This window comes from Penaeus chinensis, chromosome 12 (assembly GCF_019202785.1).
Source record: "Penaeus chinensis breed Huanghai No. 1 chromosome 12, ASM1920278v2, whole genome shotgun sequence".
In the NCBI taxonomy this organism is placed as follows: domain Eukaryota; kingdom Metazoa; phylum Arthropoda; class Malacostraca; order Decapoda; family Penaeidae; genus Penaeus; species Penaeus chinensis.
Window position 1 is genome coordinate 5,014,842 of NC_061830.1, and position 20,000 is coordinate 5,034,841.

At 40.4% G+C, this 20,000-nt stretch overlaps 2 protein-coding genes across 2 annotated transcripts in view; both read right to left on the reverse strand.

The window, feature by feature from the left end:
- Positions 1-8,008, reverse strand: part of LOC125031349 (basic proline-rich protein-like) — an 11,623-nt gene extending 3,615 nt beyond the window's left edge. The window contains exons 1-2 of the mRNA XM_047622057.1: positions 7,864-8,008; positions 7,266-7,739 (exon numbers count right to left, since the gene is read on the reverse strand). Of these exons, the coding sequence (XP_047478013.1) occupies positions 7,266-7,739; positions 7,864-8,008 (619 nt within the window). The remainder of the gene's footprint in view (positions 1-7,265; positions 7,740-7,863) is intronic.
- A 3,341-nt stretch (positions 8,009-11,349) lies between these two features.
- Positions 11,350-20,000, reverse strand: part of LOC125031192 — a 99,665-nt gene continuing 91,014 nt past the window's right edge. The window contains exons 2-3 of the mRNA XM_047621796.1: positions 19,766-19,926; positions 11,350-15,140 (exon numbers count right to left, since the gene is read on the reverse strand). Of these exons, the coding sequence (XP_047477752.1) occupies positions 15,078-15,140; positions 19,766-19,926 (224 nt within the window). The 3' untranslated portion in view covers positions 11,350-15,077. The remainder of the gene's footprint in view (positions 15,141-19,765; positions 19,927-20,000) is intronic.

The window sequence follows — 20,000 nt, forward strand, 5'->3', positions numbered from 1 at the left end:
ATACCGCAAATGAAAAACAAAGATCCATAATGTATTTTTTTTAACAGTAAGGACAACGATGACAGACATATTTCTGTTTCTCACTTTCATACAAAATGACTTATAAAGTCTACATGTTATAATCGGTTTATGAATTAACAGGGATTCTGCTAGATATATTATCAATTAAAAAAATACCCTTTCTTAACCAACATCTACTAAAAATGCGAGGGAAAAAGCGAAGGAAAATAGGAAGAAGACACAGGGAGGAGAGTGAGAGAGAGAGAGAGAGAGAGAGAGAGAGAGAGAGAGAGAGAGAGAGAGAGAGAGAGAGAGAGAGAGAGAGAGAGAGAGAGAGAGAGAGAGAGAGAGAAGAACATTAGTGTTAAATTAGCAAGATTATAACATGTATGTGTTGGTATGCTTGTGAATGTATGTACAAGTGATAGGCCTATATTTTTCCTGTTCAACTTCATTAAATCATTAATCAATCTCTGTTTCCTTTATAAGCATTAGCAACATCTTATTTAGGTTTTAACACCTAAAATGGCTTAATAATGTAATTCAAATACACCATAATATATGTGTATAAAATTATAAAGTGTATACCCCTCATAGTATTTTTCCTGCACTTACAGAGAAAAAGATATATAGATTTTTTTTCCATACAGTTGCATGCTTCATTTTTTTTTTTAGAACAAGTTACACGTCAAACAGATATTACTGATATTATTAATTTAGTAACATGTACAAGAGAGGGAGTAATATCTATGGTAGTTTAGGAAATAGATAGGATGGTAGATATATAAATGGAGAGATTGAGATACAAACAGAATGACTGATAGGTAGACAGACAGTAAATAGAACGGTGGATAGAAAGGACGATTAATAGAAAGAGAGAGAGAGAGAGAGAGAGAGAGAGAGAGAGAGAGAGAGAGAGAGAGAGAGAGAGAGAGAGAGAGAGAGAGAGAGAGAGAGAGAGAGGAGAGAGAGAGAGAGAGAGAGAGAGAGAGAGTATGAACATTCCCTGACGAAGGCTGAATTACCTAACACAATAATGACAGCAATGATGAACGGGGCCAAATTTTAATGAATTACTAGATTACGAAAACACACAACTAATATAGAAACGGAATCCAGTTGATGAATTCATACTAATGAAAGTTTTCTATATTTTTTACCATTTGCGTCAATAAAAGAAAAACAAACAAACATGTTTCTTGTATATGTAAACAGACTTGTTTGCAATCTAAACTACAATGATAAGATAAACATTTATCAAAGTAGGATTTTAGAAATTATATCAACCACGAAATGAATCCAGAACAAACACACAACGCAAAAAAACGTTGCCAATGACGTTTCCTTTTTTTGTTATTTTTGTTTTTTGGTTATTTTTTTTTTTGGGGTAATTTTTTTGAGCGTCTTTGTCAAGCCTTCTTAATCACACCGTCACACTTTACTTAAATCAGTGCCGCTACACTTCCCTTTCTAAATCATAAGGACGGAAACAAGTTGACACAGTTAAATTATATATATATATATTTTTTATATGATTATCTGGACTCCTATAACAGTCTGGTTAAACTTTTGATTGTCCGTACGTTTAATTTCAGATTATTATTTTGCGTTTTTTTGGGAGGAGGGGTTACTTAATCATATATTCTTAATCATATGAGGAATTTCCGTCATTCGTATTACTAATAAATAATGCTTAATGAGTAATGTCACTGAGTTCCGTAATGGAATTCAATCTTTTTAAAGAAGCGGTCGTGAATCCCCTCGAAAGGAATCAGGAAACAAAAGCACATCGTTTTATCAAACGAAACGTATTACCTATAAACATTATACACACAAGACTTTGCCGAGTGAATAATAAACAAAAACAAAAAGAAATTTGATTTAATTTGAACGTTGCGGTGGTTGGAATTCCTTCTTGGCGGGCAATTTTGGCACTTTATATACATATTTGAAAAAAACAAACAAGTTCTTAATGAACAATATTTTACATAATAGAAAAATATATTGTCAATCGCGGAATGTCCACATTAAGAAATCAAATATATATCTAGACATATTTTACTGATTTCTGAGCGGTTTCTGAGGTAAATATGAGAAGATACGTGCTAACCAACAATTACAAAATAAACGCCATTGCTAGTTACCTATTAGTTCTAGTTATAAGAAAAAAAAAAATATAGGAGTTCCGAGACAGGAGAGAAAACGGGATCTTATCCGGGAAAGAAAACGGGATCCTATCTGGGAAAGAAAACGGATTCTTATCCAGGAAAGAAAACGGGATCCCATCCAGGAAAGAAAACGGGATCCTATCCATGAGAGAAAACGGGATCCTATCCATGAGAGAAAACGGGATCCTATCCATGAGAGAAAACGGGATCCTATTCAAACCTTTGGCGGTAACGCAAAGTACACTGAAAATGAGATACTTGTCAGGGCGTCAAAGTATTTTGGGATGACGAAAAAGAATTAGAAAAAATCTTGCGTAGTCACCCCTGTTAGGATTAAGGTTACCAATGCATCGTTATGGTTATTGTTATTATTATCATTGTTATTATTATTATTATTATTATCATATTTATTATTATCATTATTATCATTATTATTATGATTATTATCATCATCAACTCTTACTATGCTGATATATAATGTGAATATTTATTTTTTTCTCCCTAAATTATTATTAAATCTAAACAATTTCTTTTTATCTACGTATAAAGAAAAATTGATAAAAAAACACAAGGAGAAAATAATAAGGTAATGAATTTAACACTCGTGTCTAATTTACATAAGGCAAAACCCAAGACATGTTACAGGATTCGAATATATATTTTATCTCACATTTTTATATGTCTACATTATTATTTATATATTTTTTATGCATATAAGGGACAAGGGGAGGGGGGAAGCAAGAGATATATAGAAAGAATGGGGGGGTGGGTGGGAGGGAGGGAAGAAAGGAGGTCAAAAGAGGGAAAGAAAGAGGAGACAGATAAAAAAAATAAATAAATAAATAAATAAATAAAATCTAAGAAAAATAACATTTTCTTTTGAAATATGTTTATACACTTTTTTTTTCTCGAGAAACTGTGGGGGAAACAGCACATAAGGCCGACCTGATTTATTTTTTTTCTTATTATTATTTACCATTGCTACATTTGTTATTTTTAGAGGGGTTATCTTTTTTCCTTTTTATCTTTTATTTATAATAAGATTAGATATGTTTAATTCATTTATCTCTCTTTTTTTTAGTAGATAATCTATCAATCATATCTTGGAGGAGGGGGGGGGGGCAAAGGAGGAGGGCGGAGGATCTTGGTTAACAATGATACGTATCTGAGGAAAAAAATAATTTACATATGCATATATACACGTAGTCATTTGTATATCTAAGGATGAAAAGGAAAGTGGGAGTGTGGGAGGTGTGGGGTGGTGGGGGGGAGGGAGGGGGTAATGTATCACATCTGGTGAGGAGAAATGAGAGGGGGAGATGGGGGTGGGTGGGGGTGGGGGTGGGTTATGAGTGGTGTGAGTCATGACGACAGCAATTCGAATAACACCATAAACACAGAGCTCCTCACGACGACCAATACTAGACCTCTAGTACTAGAGTTACCGATATATATATATATATATATATATATATATATATATATATATATATATATATATATATATATATATATATATACATATATATATATATATATATGTGTGTGTGTGTGTGTACACATACACACACATACGTATGCATGTATATATACATATTCATATATATATATATGTATATATATTTATATATATATATATATATATATATATATATATATATATATATATATATATATATATATATATATATATATATATGTACATATACACATAAGACAATCCACATCATAATCACTTGATAGTGCTAGCTTTAGTATTATTACTTTTATTATTATTATCATTATTATTATATTCAGTATTAACACAATTATTATCATTAGGAGTAGTAGTATCATTAGTAATAATATTAGAATTAGCAATTATTACCTACTACACGTACTTATGCGAATAACACATCTTTTTTGCTTTTTATTTTTATTTATATATATTTTTTTGTATTTTTTTTGAGAGGCGTGGTTAGGCTGAAACGTTTCAAAATCTGCAAGGCTAACGTTAGACCGTTCCTTCGGCGTGCAGTGCTGCGTACATGGCGGAATAGAGGCTTGCCGGTGGCTCGTTTCATATAAATTTATATATATATATACATACATATATAAATATAAATATAAATATATATATATATATATATTTATATATACGTATACATATACATATATTCATACATACATATGTGTATGTACATGTATATATATATATATATATATATATATATATATATATATATATATATATATATATATATATATATATATATATATGGGTGGTGGTGGTATGAGTCATTACGTCCGCTTCATTTCCGCCACATATGCTTGTTTCTAGTAGTAGGTGCAATGATCAATAAGTATGGTACATTAAGTAGTACACTTAATATTACACTGAATAATACATTTTGATGGATTAGAAAAAAAAAACACATTGGGAGTTTCTGATGTTTTCCTTCTGAGGAAAATCTATCTCTCTCTTTTACGAAAAAAAAAAAAACGTTTTTTTTTTCCGTTTATGATAACGCTTTAGTTTCTAATAACGAAGAACACAGATTTAAGACGTAGATGGTTTATCGTGACATTCTTTATTAAAAGGGGGAAATAATAATCTACTGATATTACTTATGCACTTAACTTTACTAAACAGAGTATATTGCATTGATATAAACACTAGGATATAATTCAGAATGAGTACCATTGCAAAGTGAGACGGGGGGAGGGGTGGGGATGGGGTGGGGGTGAGGGAGTGAAGGGGTGAGGGGGTTTGTGCGTACAGTCAGGGGGAGAGGAGAGGGTGGAGGGAGGGAGGGAGGGGAAAGGAGGGTGTGCGTTGTACGTTTTTGGTAAGAAAGAGGGGAAGAAGAAGAGGGAAGAGGAAGAGAAAGAGGTAATTTGAAAGGACGGTAAGTCAGAATAACGAAGAAGATGAAAGACGAAGGAGGAGGAGGAGGAGAAGGGGAAGAAGAGAGGGGGGGGGGTGATGGTGGGGGATGGGGGTGGGGGTAATAGACTGTGCCTGAAGAACCTCACACCAGAAGAGTGACTGACTGACTGACTTAATGACTCAGTGAAATAATGATAAACTGTTTTAATCACGATTTTAGATGATTCATTTTGAAGGACTCGCCTCGACTAAATAAAGTGAATATTGCACCTCCTAAAAAACGAAACGAAAAGAAGAATCTTCCTCATCGAACTTAACATGAAGTCATAAGAATCAATATCCGGTAAGTCATCCTCATATAATCATCTTAAATTACCTGAAGGGGGGGGGGGAGATGTGTGATAGGGGAAGGGGAGGAGGAGGGGGTAGAGAGTGGTGCCGGCGGTGGTGGTGGGGGGGGGGGGGAGATAAGATAAGAATCTAAAATGAGTGACTCTACTGGTCGAGTCCGAGTGAGACGCAAGACTGAAGAGAGAGAGAGAGAGAGAGAGAGAGAGAGAGAGAGAGAGAGAGAGAGAGAGAGAGAGAGAGAGAGAGAGAGAGAGAGAGAGAGAGAGACAGAGAGAGACAGAGAGAGAGGGAGGGTGAAAACACACACACATATTATATATATATATATATATATATATATATATATATATATATATATATTTATATATATATGTGCATTTGCATACCCATAGATCAATCTCTGTACACAGACGAACAAATAGCAACACGGATAGATAAACAGAGAGACACAAGTAGATATAATATGAACTTCCCGAAGGCAAGGATTAAAAGTAGAAAAAAAAAACGAAACAAATAGAAAAAAATGTATATAAGTGATAACAGGGAGAGGAAGGTTTTTTTTTTTTTTTTTTTTTGAGAATATTAGAGCGAAAAGAAAACAAATAGGTAGGGGGAAACAAAAATGAAGAACGGCCTACCTGTAAGAGATGACTTCCTGTGACATCATAAAGGAATTAATAATCAAATGAATAAAGTTAATGGAATAATCGCCAAACAAAATAATAAACAGAAGACGAAGTGACAATGGCATTGCGCATCTCAACCGATTTTTGTTTCTAATTAACATAGAGAGCAAAACCTAACTGAATTAGTGCAACCATTTTTAGGCCTATGGAAATGAAATGGTATTTGTCGCTTGCGGTAACGATGTTTTATCGGGATTTTTATAAAACAAAAGACGAAGAGGAAGACAAGAGAGATAGAGATAGATAGATAGAGGGAGAGAGAGAGAGAGAGAGAGAGAGAGAGAGAGAGAGAGAGAGAGAGAGAGAGAGAGAGAGAGAGAGAGAGAGAGAGAGAGAGAGAGAGAGAAAGGGAAAGAGAGAACATGGTTGCTCAACACACATCCAGTTCCAAAGTCCACACTAATGATTCGGTAATATTACGTCATTCAGAACTTTGATGCCGCTGCAACGAGTTTATGTATATATATATATATATATATATATATATATATATATGGCAAAATCTGGTAAAATCATACATCAACATCAGGCCCAGAAGTGGAAAACAAAGAAAGATAACTTGCGCGTGAAAAAGAGGTGGAGGACTGACCGAAACGTAAGTTCGAGGACAAAACGACTAAAGTAAAGGGTTGAGTATTGTGCATGGATGACTGGCCGAGCCATGGGGGTGGGTGGGGGGGGGGGGGGAGGAGGAGATGTGGGGTGAGGGAGGAGAGGGGGGGTGAGGTGATCAGCGCGAACAAAAGAATGAAGCGAAAAGGAGGGAAGACTTTTTTTTTGTTTAAACTTAAAAAGGAAGGAGGAAACGAGAGTGTAGAAGACGAATTATAATAATGAAACCAAAAAGTATATGGCGATATTTTTTTTTTTTTTTTTTTTTTTCGGGTAAGAGGTTCTCAGATGAAGGGAACTTGCGGCTTCGTTTCTGCAGAATCCACGGTGGAGGGAATGTGGATATTGGAGGTGGATTTTGAAGTTTAAAAGTGGATATTAGAAGAGTGAGCGACGGTGCATAAACAGGAGGGAAATTCAGGGACTGGGCATAGCGGAGGTTGCGAAAAAAGGAAAGATAACGAGAGAGAGAGATAATGATAATAAACATCTCGAGAGGATCCAAAGAGAGGTTAAGATGATAAAGGAAAGGTAAAAACGGAGGAGAGAGAGCTCGGTTTAGCAGGAGGAGATGGCTACAGAGTGAGCAGCTGTGCAAAAGGTCTTCGAGTGCCTCGGGGGCTGCCTCTAGCTGGCTGGCTGAGGGAGGGACGTAGCGACGTAAGGGGCGTGGGAGAGGGCGTGATGGGCGGTGAGTGGGCGTGGTTTCGGTGGTGTGAACGGCGTGTGCGAAGGGGAGGGAGTGTGAGGCAACACGGCACGCAGGCGAGGCCGTGCCGGATACACCGAAAGCGTATGACCCCAGGGGGCCGCGCCCGTGGCCCTGGCGGCGGAGGGCCCCCAGGGCCCGGGGCGGCGGTGTGCTGCGCCGCGGCGGGGGTCGGGGGCAGGGCGCAGGGGAGGGGACGGCCCGCCCGATGCCCTGCGCCCCCGAGCGCCGCCGCGGCAGGGGGGGTCGCGCCGCAAGCGGGCCTGAGCGGCTGACCGCGGGGATGGGCGGCCCGGGTGCGGCGGACCCAGGCTGTCTACGCCACGCGCCTTGTACAGGCACAGCTTGAAACATTTCCACAGTATCACACAGGCATGGTGTTTAGAGAACACTTCAGTATCATAATATATATATACTATATAAATATCATCAGTCTTCATGTTCCTATGTTAAATGAAAACAACGCACTCGAACGAGAACTTCCAGTGCAAGGGCGGCCCAGCGTCTGTCCCTTGGTGCAGGTGGCGGCGGCTGCGGGTGCGGCGGCGGCGGCGGCGGCGGGGGTGGTGGTGCGGGGGCCGGGGGCGGGGGGGCGTGGCCGAGGGGCAGACATCGCCTCACGCCTCCCCGCCCGGTTCGGGGTGGAAAAATAATTATATATATCTAAAAAAAGAAGAGAGCAAGGGAGAGGGAGAGAGAAAAACAAGGAAAGATTTAACAAAAAGGGGGGATAAGAGAGAGAGAGAGAGAAAGGTCTGCCTACACCCCCATTATTGCCTTTGGGTCACCGCCACGCCGCCAGAGGTTTGAACAAAAAGTCCCCCCCCGTTTTTTTTTTAATCCTTCACACCCCCTCCCCCCTCCCCCCTTCCTTCCAGAGGGGAAGCTGGAAGGGCGCAGGCGGGAGGAGATGAGATGGGAAGGAGGACTAATTTACAGGTAAGTCTGTCTGTCTGTCTGTGCAGGTGTTGCCAACTCTACGACTCGTCTCTTGGTTGCTGCGAGAAAATATATTTTTTTCTCTTTATAGAATCTCACAAAAAGAAAGAAACAGAACAGAGAGAAGAAATGGTGAAAAGGAGATTATATAAATAAATGGGAGTCAGAGAATGAGCATAGACAGAAAATAATTCACAATTTAACAGACTGATCAAAATGTTCCATATGATCAATAAATCAAAACACCTCTTCTTCAAGAATCTATATTTATATGCAACTTTTTTTTTTAAAGGAGAAACTATCAGCCTTTCTATATTCACGCATTTTATCGCTTTCTTCTTAATTTTTCCCTTCTTAATTAACTCATTTTCTTGATTAATCACAGTAGTTTTGCCAAATAAGACAAAACTCTGTATCCTTCTTCAAAGAAAGACTATTCTTGGCAAATATGAGTGAGAAAAAAATGGGGTTTATAACAGAATAACCAAAGTGAACAACAATAATGGAAAGGAAACAACAACAGCAACAATAGAATACAATTTAAAAAGACCCAAAATAAGAAAAAAAAAAGGTGTCCTACTTAGGACAAAAAGCTGTTGTTAATTATTTGTTAATTCTATGGCACAGGTAACAGGTATAGGATAGGAACAAAACTTTATGGCTATCCAACGCCCTGAGAAATTTGGTAATTTTTTTTTATATATTTTTTTTTCTTCTTCAAAGCCTCGATTTATGTTTTCTAGTTTTCTTGTTTTTTATTATTGTTATTGTTATTATTATTGTTATTATTAGTGTGTTATTAGTGTTATTATTACCATGATCATTATTAACATTTTAATCTTTATTACTATTATCATTATTATCATTATCATAACCATCAACACTATCTTAAAATCCCATTCTTCTTCAGACATAAAGTATCGGTTAAAAAATCCTGATTATTTTTGCGATGTCACCTGAATATGTATACTTGTCAGCTATAACAACAAAAAGATATATATATTTGAATTGCCTTACCTTAACAAGCAGATAGATAGTGTCTACTCATCAGTCCTCCAATCCCGCTACGTCATTGAGACAACTCCTTGTGACGTAACTGGATTGTTGGCCAGAAGTGCACTGGTTATCAAAGTTATATTGCCAGTTAGTGAAGCATCAATTGGTGAGAAATCAAATTAGCGAAGCGTCAGTTAGAGAGTAATTAACTAACTATGCAGCGACTAATGAAGCACCAGCAATTGAGGCATGAACTAACTCCACACATAATAGTGACAAGTCTTATATTTCAGCGTAAGACATCCATTCCCAAACAAATTATACATGTTTTTGTCATAGTGTATGTATTTTTGGAAACCACACACACAAAAAAAAAAAAAAAAAAAAAAAAACGACGACAAAGAACAAGAGATAGAGAAAAGGATGATTTTTATAATATATATATTTTTTTCCTGATTCTCTATTCCCTTTAAGCTATTGGTCTGTTTTATAGCTTATATATTTAGCCGTCTTAAGCTCTGTCGTGGGACTATTCATATTTATAAAGGCAGTCTAATATAGACACTCATTTTGTATGACCAAACGAAATTACAATTCGTCAAGGAGTTGATAAAAAAGACAATTTGCTGAGTAATGGATTTCATGACCATTTTGTAAGGATGTTTATAGTCAGAATATTGTTTTTTCTTCTTTTGGGCAAACATGACACTTTCAGCAGTTTTCTTCACCTATTGGTCAATATGGCTTTTAGTTAACACTTTCTTAGGAGGCTTTTTAACTCACAAGATGTTCCTGCGGCTGAATACAAGTGGTTGGAGAAGTCCATGTAAAATGACAATAACAGTAACAAAATACAGAGAGAATTTGTTTGTATTTTTTTTTCTTCATTTCTTTGTTAAGGAGAGCACCTTGGTGAGCGGGTCGTGGTTAGGTGAGGGAGAGGAGCTTCACCTGAGGAGGGAGGACGTGATTCCCCCCACCCCCCCAAGAGGATCCCCTGGACGAAGGACGACTAAAGGATATCGAAGGGAGAAGGAAGCAGAAAGAGAACGAAGGGGAGAGAAAGGCAAGAAAGAAGAAGAAGAAGAAAGGGGCGAGGTGTGACGAACGCTCGTCTTCCTTCCGTTTCTCCCTCCCCCCTTTTTTACTTTTTCTTTCCCTCTCTCTCCTCCTCCTTCTATGCCTCTCTCTGGTTCCCTCGTCCTTCCTCTTACCTAAACCACGTCGTCCCGAAAGCATCCAGGTGGTCAAACTCCCTCCCTCAGCTGGCGTGGCACCAGCTGGACTACCCACAGAGCCCTACTTTGACCTGAGTGACATGGGCTAAAATACATTTTTTAAAAAATATCAGAAGTGTTTTTTTTTTTTAATTATCATGATTGATTTGTTATCTTATCCATTTAATCAATTTATATTCTTATGATCCCTGCTGGATTCCCTGGTTTCAGTCTCTCCTTCTCTGTCTCTCTCTCTCTCTCTCTCTCTCTCTCTCTCTTTCGCTTTCGCTCTTTGGACAATCATGATGATAATTTGGAGGCGAAGGTGGGTGGGAGTGAGGGTCGAATGTAAGAGCACAGCCTCGTGATAATCAGCCACTCCCACACTTCCACTCACTCGAGATCCGATCAGCTGTTCTGAGCTGATGCTGTCTCTCTCGCGCTCTCTTTTCCACGCTCTGATACCACGTGTATTTACATTATTATTATTTTTTTCTATTGACACTTTTTTATGTATATATGGATATTTTTTTTTTTTTTTTTTTTTTTTTTTTGGCTTTAAGCTTCAATCAACACAGTCAAATATTTGTTTTCGTTATTAGATTTAAAAAAAAGATATATAATAGTTTTTTTTTTATAGAAATGTTATTTCTTTCTTTCTGTATTTCTACATTTGTCTGTATCTTGCGAGCGTGAAATTGTACATAAAAATCCATAGGTAGAAGCTACAGTGAATACTTATGTAGCCTTTTGGTCTTAAGTCACTTTTAGACAAATCATCTTGGAACCAAAAACAACAATATGTATGGGAAATTATGCTTCTATATAGATATATTTCATAATACACAATCTTAGCCACATTTCCAAAAAACAAATGATACATAACAAACATATATTTATATATATTTATGTATATATATATTCGTCCTCGTGCAAGTGATGTTACCAGTGACCAGCTCAGGGATCTTGAGACATTCTAGCTCTCATTTTAGAAGTGAAAAAGAAACAGAAAAAAAAAAATATCAAGAGGGTAAAATTCCCATAGTCAACAATGGCATCCTGGAACGCTTGGTCAGTGGTACCATCACCATAGCTACCGGGGTGGGGGGTGAAGGGAAGGGGGAGGGCCTAGAGGGGTATCCAGATACAACACATACAACATCACAAAATCGGTGAGGACGACTAGTAGATCAGCGAATATATATGTATATAATTTCTTTTAAAAGGGGAAGATAAAACTCTTTTTTTTTCTCTTTTTTTGAATATTCTTTCTGGGGAGGTTTGCCTCTAGACCCTGGGCTAACAATATGGAAATTAATCAGTCAGTATCCCCAAGGTGGTAAAGATTTCTGCTGATTTGTTTTTTTTTTCTTCATTATACATTTAAATTATCATCATCATTATCGTCATCATCGTTTCCATCTCGTTCCTCTTTCCGCTGTAGTTCCGTTCCAGAGAGATTGATTCGGGGAGTCACAGGAATCTTGCTTTCGTTCCTTCTTCGCCGTGTTTTCCTTTGTGATCTCCATCTCCACCTTTTTCCCTGCCGGTGTCCGAGGGCTGGAGAGTCTGGGAGGGGGGGGAGGGAGGAGGAGGCGTCGAAGGAGAAGGCGGAGGAGACGGTCCCACCCGCGGCAGACCTCGAAGTGAGTCCTTCGGTCTTCTTGTGTCTTCGGTTCGCCCAGGAGCTGATGGTTCTTCCGGGAGCGCGTCGCTGATTGGCTGGTAGGTCCTGGTTCGCGTCGCTGATTGGCTGGTAGGTCCTGATTTTGCGTCGCTGATTCGCTGGTAGGTCCTGGTTCGCGTCGCTGATTGGCTGGCAGGCCTTGGTTCTTTCAGACACGACGTCACTTCAGGGAAAGAAGGGCACCGTGCGACGCCGTTTGAGTCGTGACCAAGGAGGTCGACTTCCTAACAAGGGTGTATGAATGGTGTATCTACCGAGGTCAGGTCAGGTCAAGGGTCACACAAGCCATCACCAAAGAGACTGTCTACGATGAAGTCTTCACCGCATGGCGTCTGAACCCTCCTCGCACAGGTCTTCAGGAATTGGTTTTTAGGACCTCGTATTTCCTTCTCACTTCTGCATTTTAATATTTTTTTTTCGTGTTTGCGAATGTAGGGCAAATACTCGAGACTTTGTTTCATCATTATATATATTAGTTTTAGATGTTGATGAGTCTCCTGTTAAGTAGCATGGAATCAGACCACCCTTGCTGTTACGTGAGCGTCGAAGCTCGGTCCGACGCAGGTGGAGGCGCCCTTTGCGTACCGTCGCTACTACTCCGTCCTCGCGCCGCCGGACGTCTTGCTCGTGAGTTCCCGGCGGCGTGGCTGGCTGATCGACTCGGCTGATCAAAGGCGCGAGCTGAGATCACCGTTCGGAGACGTTTCGGGGCGTTGCTGAGGCCATGATAGAGGTAGTGGGAGGGGGGTGCGTGGAGGCGGATGTTGTTGCACAGAAAGGCCAAATATTTATCCTTCTTTTTTTGGTTGTTTAGCTCTTTTCTTTATTCTTATTTTGTCTTCTTCTTCTTTCGCGGATGGTAACGAACCTCCGTCAAGAAAACCACGTGACCACAACAACCAATGACGCCATGTAGCTCTTGTGATGTCCAAGGCCTGTCTGCTTGAGAACCGGTCGACGCCATCTTGACAGCGGCACCATGGCGTCTGGAGGCCATCCGGGAACACAGTGAGTGACCTAGTGAACCCCGTGGCTCAGGTCGGGGTCATTAGGTCATCAAGTGCTCGCGGAAAAGGTCATCTAAGGTCATCCTCTTTGCGATCGGTGGCCGGGAGATAATAAAACAAACAGACAAGGGAAAAAAATACAACCCAGATGGTGCAGAACATCCCAATATGTAAAAATGTCCTCCTTCTATGTATGTATGTATGTATCTCTCTCACTTTCTTGTTATTCCATTCATCATCGGCTTGGCGGAGAGGGAGAGGAGGAGGAGGAGGAGGAGGAGAGGAGGATGAGGAGGAGGAGAAGGAGGATGGGGAAGAGGAGGAGGAGGAGGAGAAGAAGGAGAAGGAGGAGGAGGGTGTTCCGCCACGCTGAGTGAACATACCGTTTTCGAATGTCGTATTGAAATCTTTTTTTTTTTTCTTTTTATCTTGCTTTTGACCTTTTTTTTTTCTTCTCCTCCTTATAAGGTGCTTAAGCTGAATAAAGTATTGCCATCCTTCGTCACTTGTTTGGAGGTAGGGGTTGGGAGGCCAGGTTTGTGGGCGGGGCTTAGAGAAAGGTTGGGGGGGTAGGGGTGGGGTTGGGGGGGAAGGTTATGAAAGGGTGGATTTCATTTACTTATTAGTTTATCATTATTTATTATTATTATTATTATTATTAATTATTATTATTATTATGCCACCACCATCGATATGCATCCAGTAAATCACTTAAATGAATATATTTATAAAAAAAAACACGTAAAATTCTTTGCCAGACACGACACCGTTTCCATCTCTTTAAATCTTTTTATTTTTTTTTTATTCTATTTATTTATTTTTTTTTGTTTAGCTTACGGTGGTATTGCGCTTTATTGCCCTACAGGAAAGTTTGAATATTGGTTTATCATTTATATATATATGTATGCATATATATATATAAGTATTATCATATATATATATAAGTATTATTATTCTTTTAAAAATGGGGGTGGGGGTTGGGTGGGTGTGGGGGTAGGAGGGGGATATAAATTCATAATGGCAAGTTTATTTATATTTTTTTTTTTCTTAACTTGCCTCTTCTGTATCTTCCATTATCTCATTGGGGTGGGGAAGGGGGGGGGGGGGCGGTTGGGGGTATATTATCATTTTCTTAAAATATATATAGAGATATATTTTTTTTATGTTTTTGTTTTATTTTGTTTTCGACTTTCTTATTCTTCCTCTGTCTCCACTTCACACATCCCTCGTGCGCTAAAATTCGTTCCTTTATTCGTGCAAAATAATTCTTTTTTATTCTTTTTTTTCCTCTCGGCTTTTTTTTTTTTTGGCGAAAGTGCAGGCGCGAGGAGGGGGCGGTGAGGGGAGAAAAGGGGAGTTGGGGGGTAGAGGAAGGGGGTGAGGAAGGGGGGAAGGGGGAAGGAGGGGGAGTTTGAAGGAAGGAAGAGATGTCTGTGTGTATGGGGGGGGGGGGGTGGAGTGTGTAGGGGGTAAGGGGGATGTTGGGGACGGAGGCTGGGTCGACTGTTCGCTATTTTGCGTATTTGGGGGAAGAGGAGGAGGAGGAGGAGGAGGAGGTGGAGGAGGTGGGAGTAAGGTTGGGGATAGAGGAAGGAAGAAGAAGAGGAGGAGCGCGGAGAACGGGAATAATTTCATCATATCTCCTTCTCTTCATCTTTTATCATTGTATATAGGAAAAGATTGGGAGAGAGGAGAGACGGGGCTTTGGGGGAAAAGGGGGAGGGAGGGGGAAAAAGGGGAGGGTGGGAGGGAGGGGGAAGGGGAGGGAGGGGGAAGGGGAGGGAGGGAAGGGGAGGGAGGGAAGGGGGGAGGGTTGTAGTTCCTCCTTCTCTCGACTTATTTGCCACCTCGAGCCCATCGGATGATTGCGTCCGCCAACACATCCAAGTGGGCTTTCGTCTGCGGAGGGGGGAAGGAGGGAGAGAGAGGGAGAGAGAGGGAGAAGGAGGGAGAAGGAGGGAGAGAGAGGGAGAGAGAGGGAGAAGGAGGGAGAGAGAGGGAGAAAGACGGAGAAAGAGGGAGAAGGAGGGAGAGAGAGGGAGAAAGACGGAGAGAGACAGAGAGAGTGGGAGAGGGAGAGAGAAGGTGAAAGAGAGAGAGAGAGAGAGAGAGAGAGAGAGAGAGAGAGAGAGAGAGAGAGAGAGAGAGAGAGAGAGATAGATAGATAGATAGATAGATAGATAGATAGGTATATAGATAGATAGATAGATAGATAGATAGATAGATAGATAGATAGATAGATAGAGAGAGATTAAATATAGTGGAAAGGCGTTGATAGTAAAAGAACGATGGAAAAGAAGGACAAGACATAGATGAACGAAGGAAGGAGGAGGAGGAATGGGTGGGGAACGGGGGAGAAAAAAGAGAGAAAAAAAGTTGGTTAGTTCGGTTGACCAGTTAGTAGATAAAAATTAATCTGTAGGGAAATAATATATCATATAAACAAACCAGAATATTTGTTATTTAATTTATTACCTTGAAATCTGGTATTATATCAGAGATAAATTGCAATATATACACTTATATATTACTTATAAGTAAAAACATACAAACGCATATACAAACACATGCAATGACGCAAGCATATAGAATAGAATTAACACTTAAAAAACAATATGTATGAATATCAATCTATCTACATATCTATCTATCTACCTATCACCTAACTATCTGTCTATCTTTCTATCTGACTATCTGACCATCTATCTATCTGCTTTTTTCCTCTCTCTCTCTTTCTCTCTATCTATCTATCTGTCTCTCTCTCTCTCTCTCTCTCTCTCTCTCTCTCTCTCTCTCTCTCTCTCTCTATCTATCTATCTATCTAACTATCTAACTATCTATCTCTGACAGGAAAAGAGGACATGAGAGAGTTGAGATATTCAGTTTATGATGCAACAAACAAAATCGCCATGGGCAAAAAACAAACAAAAAACCCCCACAAAAACAACAGCAACAAAACAAAGCAACAACTACAACAACAATAACAAAAACAACCAAAACAACAACAACACCGATGTCTTTCTATGCCACACTCGAGCAAATTGTGTTTCCGGATGACAGACAGTAATGATGGATCACAACCCTCTTAACAACCACGATTGGCGATTATCATAACTAATGAGAGCAATCGTGCAGGGAGGGAGGAATAGGAGGAGGGGGAGGGGGGAAAGTGGGGAAGGGGGTGGAGGGGGAGGGAGGGAAGGGTGGAGGGGAGAGGGAGGGAAGAAGTGGGAGAAAAGGAGAAGTGGGGGAGGGGGGGGAGGTGGATGGGTGGAAGGGTGAAGGGGAGAGGGAGGAAGGGGGAGGAGGGGGAGGGGAGAAGTGGGGAAGGGAGTGGTGGGGGAGGGAGGGAAGGATGTGGTAGAGAGGGAGGAAGAGGAGGAGGGGGAGGGGAGAAGTGGGGAAGGGAGTGGTGGGGGAGGGAGGGAAGGGTGGAGGGGAGAGGGAGGAAGAGGAGGAGGGGGAGGAGGGAAAGTAGGGAAGGGGGTGGAGGGGGAGGGAGGGAAGGATGTTGGGGAGAGGGAGGAAGAAGAGGAGGGGGAGGGGGGAAAATGGGGAAGGGGTTGGAAGGGTGGAAGTTGGGGAGGAGGTGGAGGATGTGTGATAGGGAGGGGATGAGAAGATAAAGGACAAAAAAGAAGGGGGTATTTAACTCTCTATGTCCTAATCCCCACTAAACCCCACCAACCAGACACTTACTCCAACAGTCTTGACCAAAAACAGCCTTTCCATCCCCCCTTCCACTTCCTACCACCCCTTAGATTCCCCACCCCCCTTCCACTACCACAACTTTCCCTCTACTCTCCCCAACTCTCCCTAACTCTCCCCCAACTCTCCCCCAACCCTCCCCCAACTCTCCCCCAACCCTTCCCCAACTTTCCCCCAACTTTCTCTCCCAACCTTCCAGCGATCATTAAGATATGGATACCTCTTCATTAGTTCTCACCGTCGAAGTGTGAACTCAGGGGAGGCGGGTGGGGGTAGGAGGGGGTAGGAGGGGGTAGGAGGGGTGGAAGCGTGTAGGAGGGAAGACAAGAGAGGAAGGAGGGGGGGGGGGGTAGGAATGGTATAGGAGGGGTGGCAGGAGGTAGGGAGGGTGGTAGCGGGGTAGGAAGGATAGAAGGGGCATATGAGGGATAGGAGAAGAGTAGCAGGGAAGGCAAGAGGGGTAGGAGGGGCACAGGAGGAGGGGGTAGGAAGGTTAGAGGGGGGTAGGATGGAGTAGGAAGGTTGGAATTATTAATGAGACGTCTCGAATGCGTATGTATGTTTACATGTTTGTATATAATGTATGTATGTATGTCCGTATGGATGGATAAGTGAGAGAGAGTGCACATATAGGGGTTAGAGATACGCAATAGATTCCCATATGCAGAGTACAGATACATACATAAAGGCTATTCATATGTGTACACACAAACACATTCTCTCTCTCTCTCTCTCTCTCTCCTTGCCTCTCCCTCTTTCTCTCTCTCTCTCCTTGCCTCTCCCTCTTTCTCTCTCTCTCTCTCTCTCTCTCTCTCTCTCTCTCTCTCTCTCTCTCTCTCTCTCTCTCTCTCTCTCTCTCTCTCTCTCTCTTCTCTCTCTCTCTCTCTCTCTCTTTCTCTTTCTCTCTCTCTCTTTCCTGCCCCCTCCTCTCTCTCTCTCTCTCTCTTTCTCTCTCTCTCTCTCTCTTTCTCTCTCTCTCTATCACTTTTTCACAAACGCACAACAGCATCAAAATGCTGCCATTATTTCTATTGCGAAATTTATAGCTAGCTTCTGCTATTAACATTCGTAAACCTGTGTACTCTTACATGTGAAAAAAAATACTTCAACATTTTATAAACTAATTCTCCTTTGAAATCTGGGTTACATTACCGTAGATTGTGTACCAAATAAACAACAGTTATTGTGGATAAGTATTTATCTGGAAAATGGTAACTGGTGGAAGGGGAAAAGTGGATATATGTGTTTATGGAGTTGTTTTAAGTTGAAGTAGATGGAGTGGAGGGAGGGAGAGGGAGAGATGTGGATGAGGTGATGTGGATGAAAGGATAATCTTAAGGGAAGAGTTAGTGTCACTCTCGACGTCTACCTTTTTTCTGCCTTTCTCTCTCTTTTCCTTTTCCCTCCTCTTTCCTCACTTCTCTCTCTGTCTGTCCGTATTCTTATCTACCGATTTACAGTATGTCTGTTTATCTATTTCTTTAAATCTGTTTCTCACTTTCCCTTTCCCTTTTTCTTTTTCTTTTTCTTCTTCTTCTCTCACTATCTCTCTCTCTCCTCCCCTTCCTCTCCTATTCAGACTTTTGTTTTCATTCTCCCTCTCTTCTTCCCACCCCTTTCCTCTCTCCCTTCCTCCTTCTCATCCTCTCCTTTACTTCTTCTCTCCCTATCACTATGCATACACAGAGAGAAACGGGAAAAAAACAAGGAATAAGGAAATCAATAAGCAACAACAACTACACGATGCTCTTTTGTTTCTTATTCCTATAGATTAGTTTTGATTCTGTCCAAAAAGTATTAGAAACATGCTTACAAGATGAGAAACCGAGTTGATAACATAATAAGAATCTCTGTCTTGTTTACTCAAAGAAAGTAATCGCAAATATGAGTCTTGCGTCATATTTATTACACACTAAAGTTCTTTTTATTTTGATTATGCAATGAAATTGGATCACTGTATCTATTTTCATCTCTCGTGAAAAGTATAGACTAATATGATATTCAAATCGATGTAGGATAAATTACTGATAAAGTTTAATCCAACGTGTAGTTATGTGTGTGTGTGTGTGTATTTTATTCATTTGATCATAATTCTATCTATCTAATTTCCTTGCATGCAAATACAGTGGATAGGTGACTGAATAGTATATTTTCATTTCCAAATTTAGATTTTGCAAGTGAAGTATCCCCTTTCATGCAACAGATCCATGCTACCAGAATTGAACAGATGGGTAAACAAAGGAACATGAGAGAAAAATAAAGAAGAAATAAGTAAATGCATGCTGTAAATAGATATAGAGATAGACAGACAAACACAAATTAGACTGACAGGCAAACACACAGTCAGATAGTTAGGGGAAAAAATCGTGTTGATAAGAGGTATGAATAGATGGAACGAAATAAAAAGAGGAAGAGAAAGAGAGTATTATAAAGAATGAAAGGAAGGAAGTAAGAAAGAAAGAAAGGGGTTACATGAAAAAAACAGAGAAAGGAAGAAGAAAATAGGAAACTGAGCACGTGCCAATCATGAAGGCAAACATGCATAAACTACAAACAAACTAGCAAAAAAAGAAGAAAAAAAAACCAGCACCACCAACAATCACAACAACATTAACAACACACAAAACAACAACAACAACAACAAAATCATCATCACCACCACCTTAAACTACATCAGCAAGACACCTCACAATCAAAACCCAAATCAAGCAACCAAGCCAAAAACAAAAAAACAAAAACAACAACCCCAAACAGACACCGCACACACACAAAAAAAACAACAACAAACAAACAAACAATCAAACTCCCACACTTACCGTTTTATAAAACATACACTGACGTCTGTCTTCATCTTCTCCTGACGGACAGTCTATGAAACCGTCACACAACACGTGGTCGTCAATACAACGATATCGTCCCATGCGGTCTGGCGACGGGCAAGGAAACCTCTCGACCTGATCTTCAGCCGCGGGGCAGTCTGCAGGGGGGAGAGGGAGAGAGGGGGAAGGGGGGCGTTAGTGGGGTTGTGATAAAAGGGGAGTAATGATGATG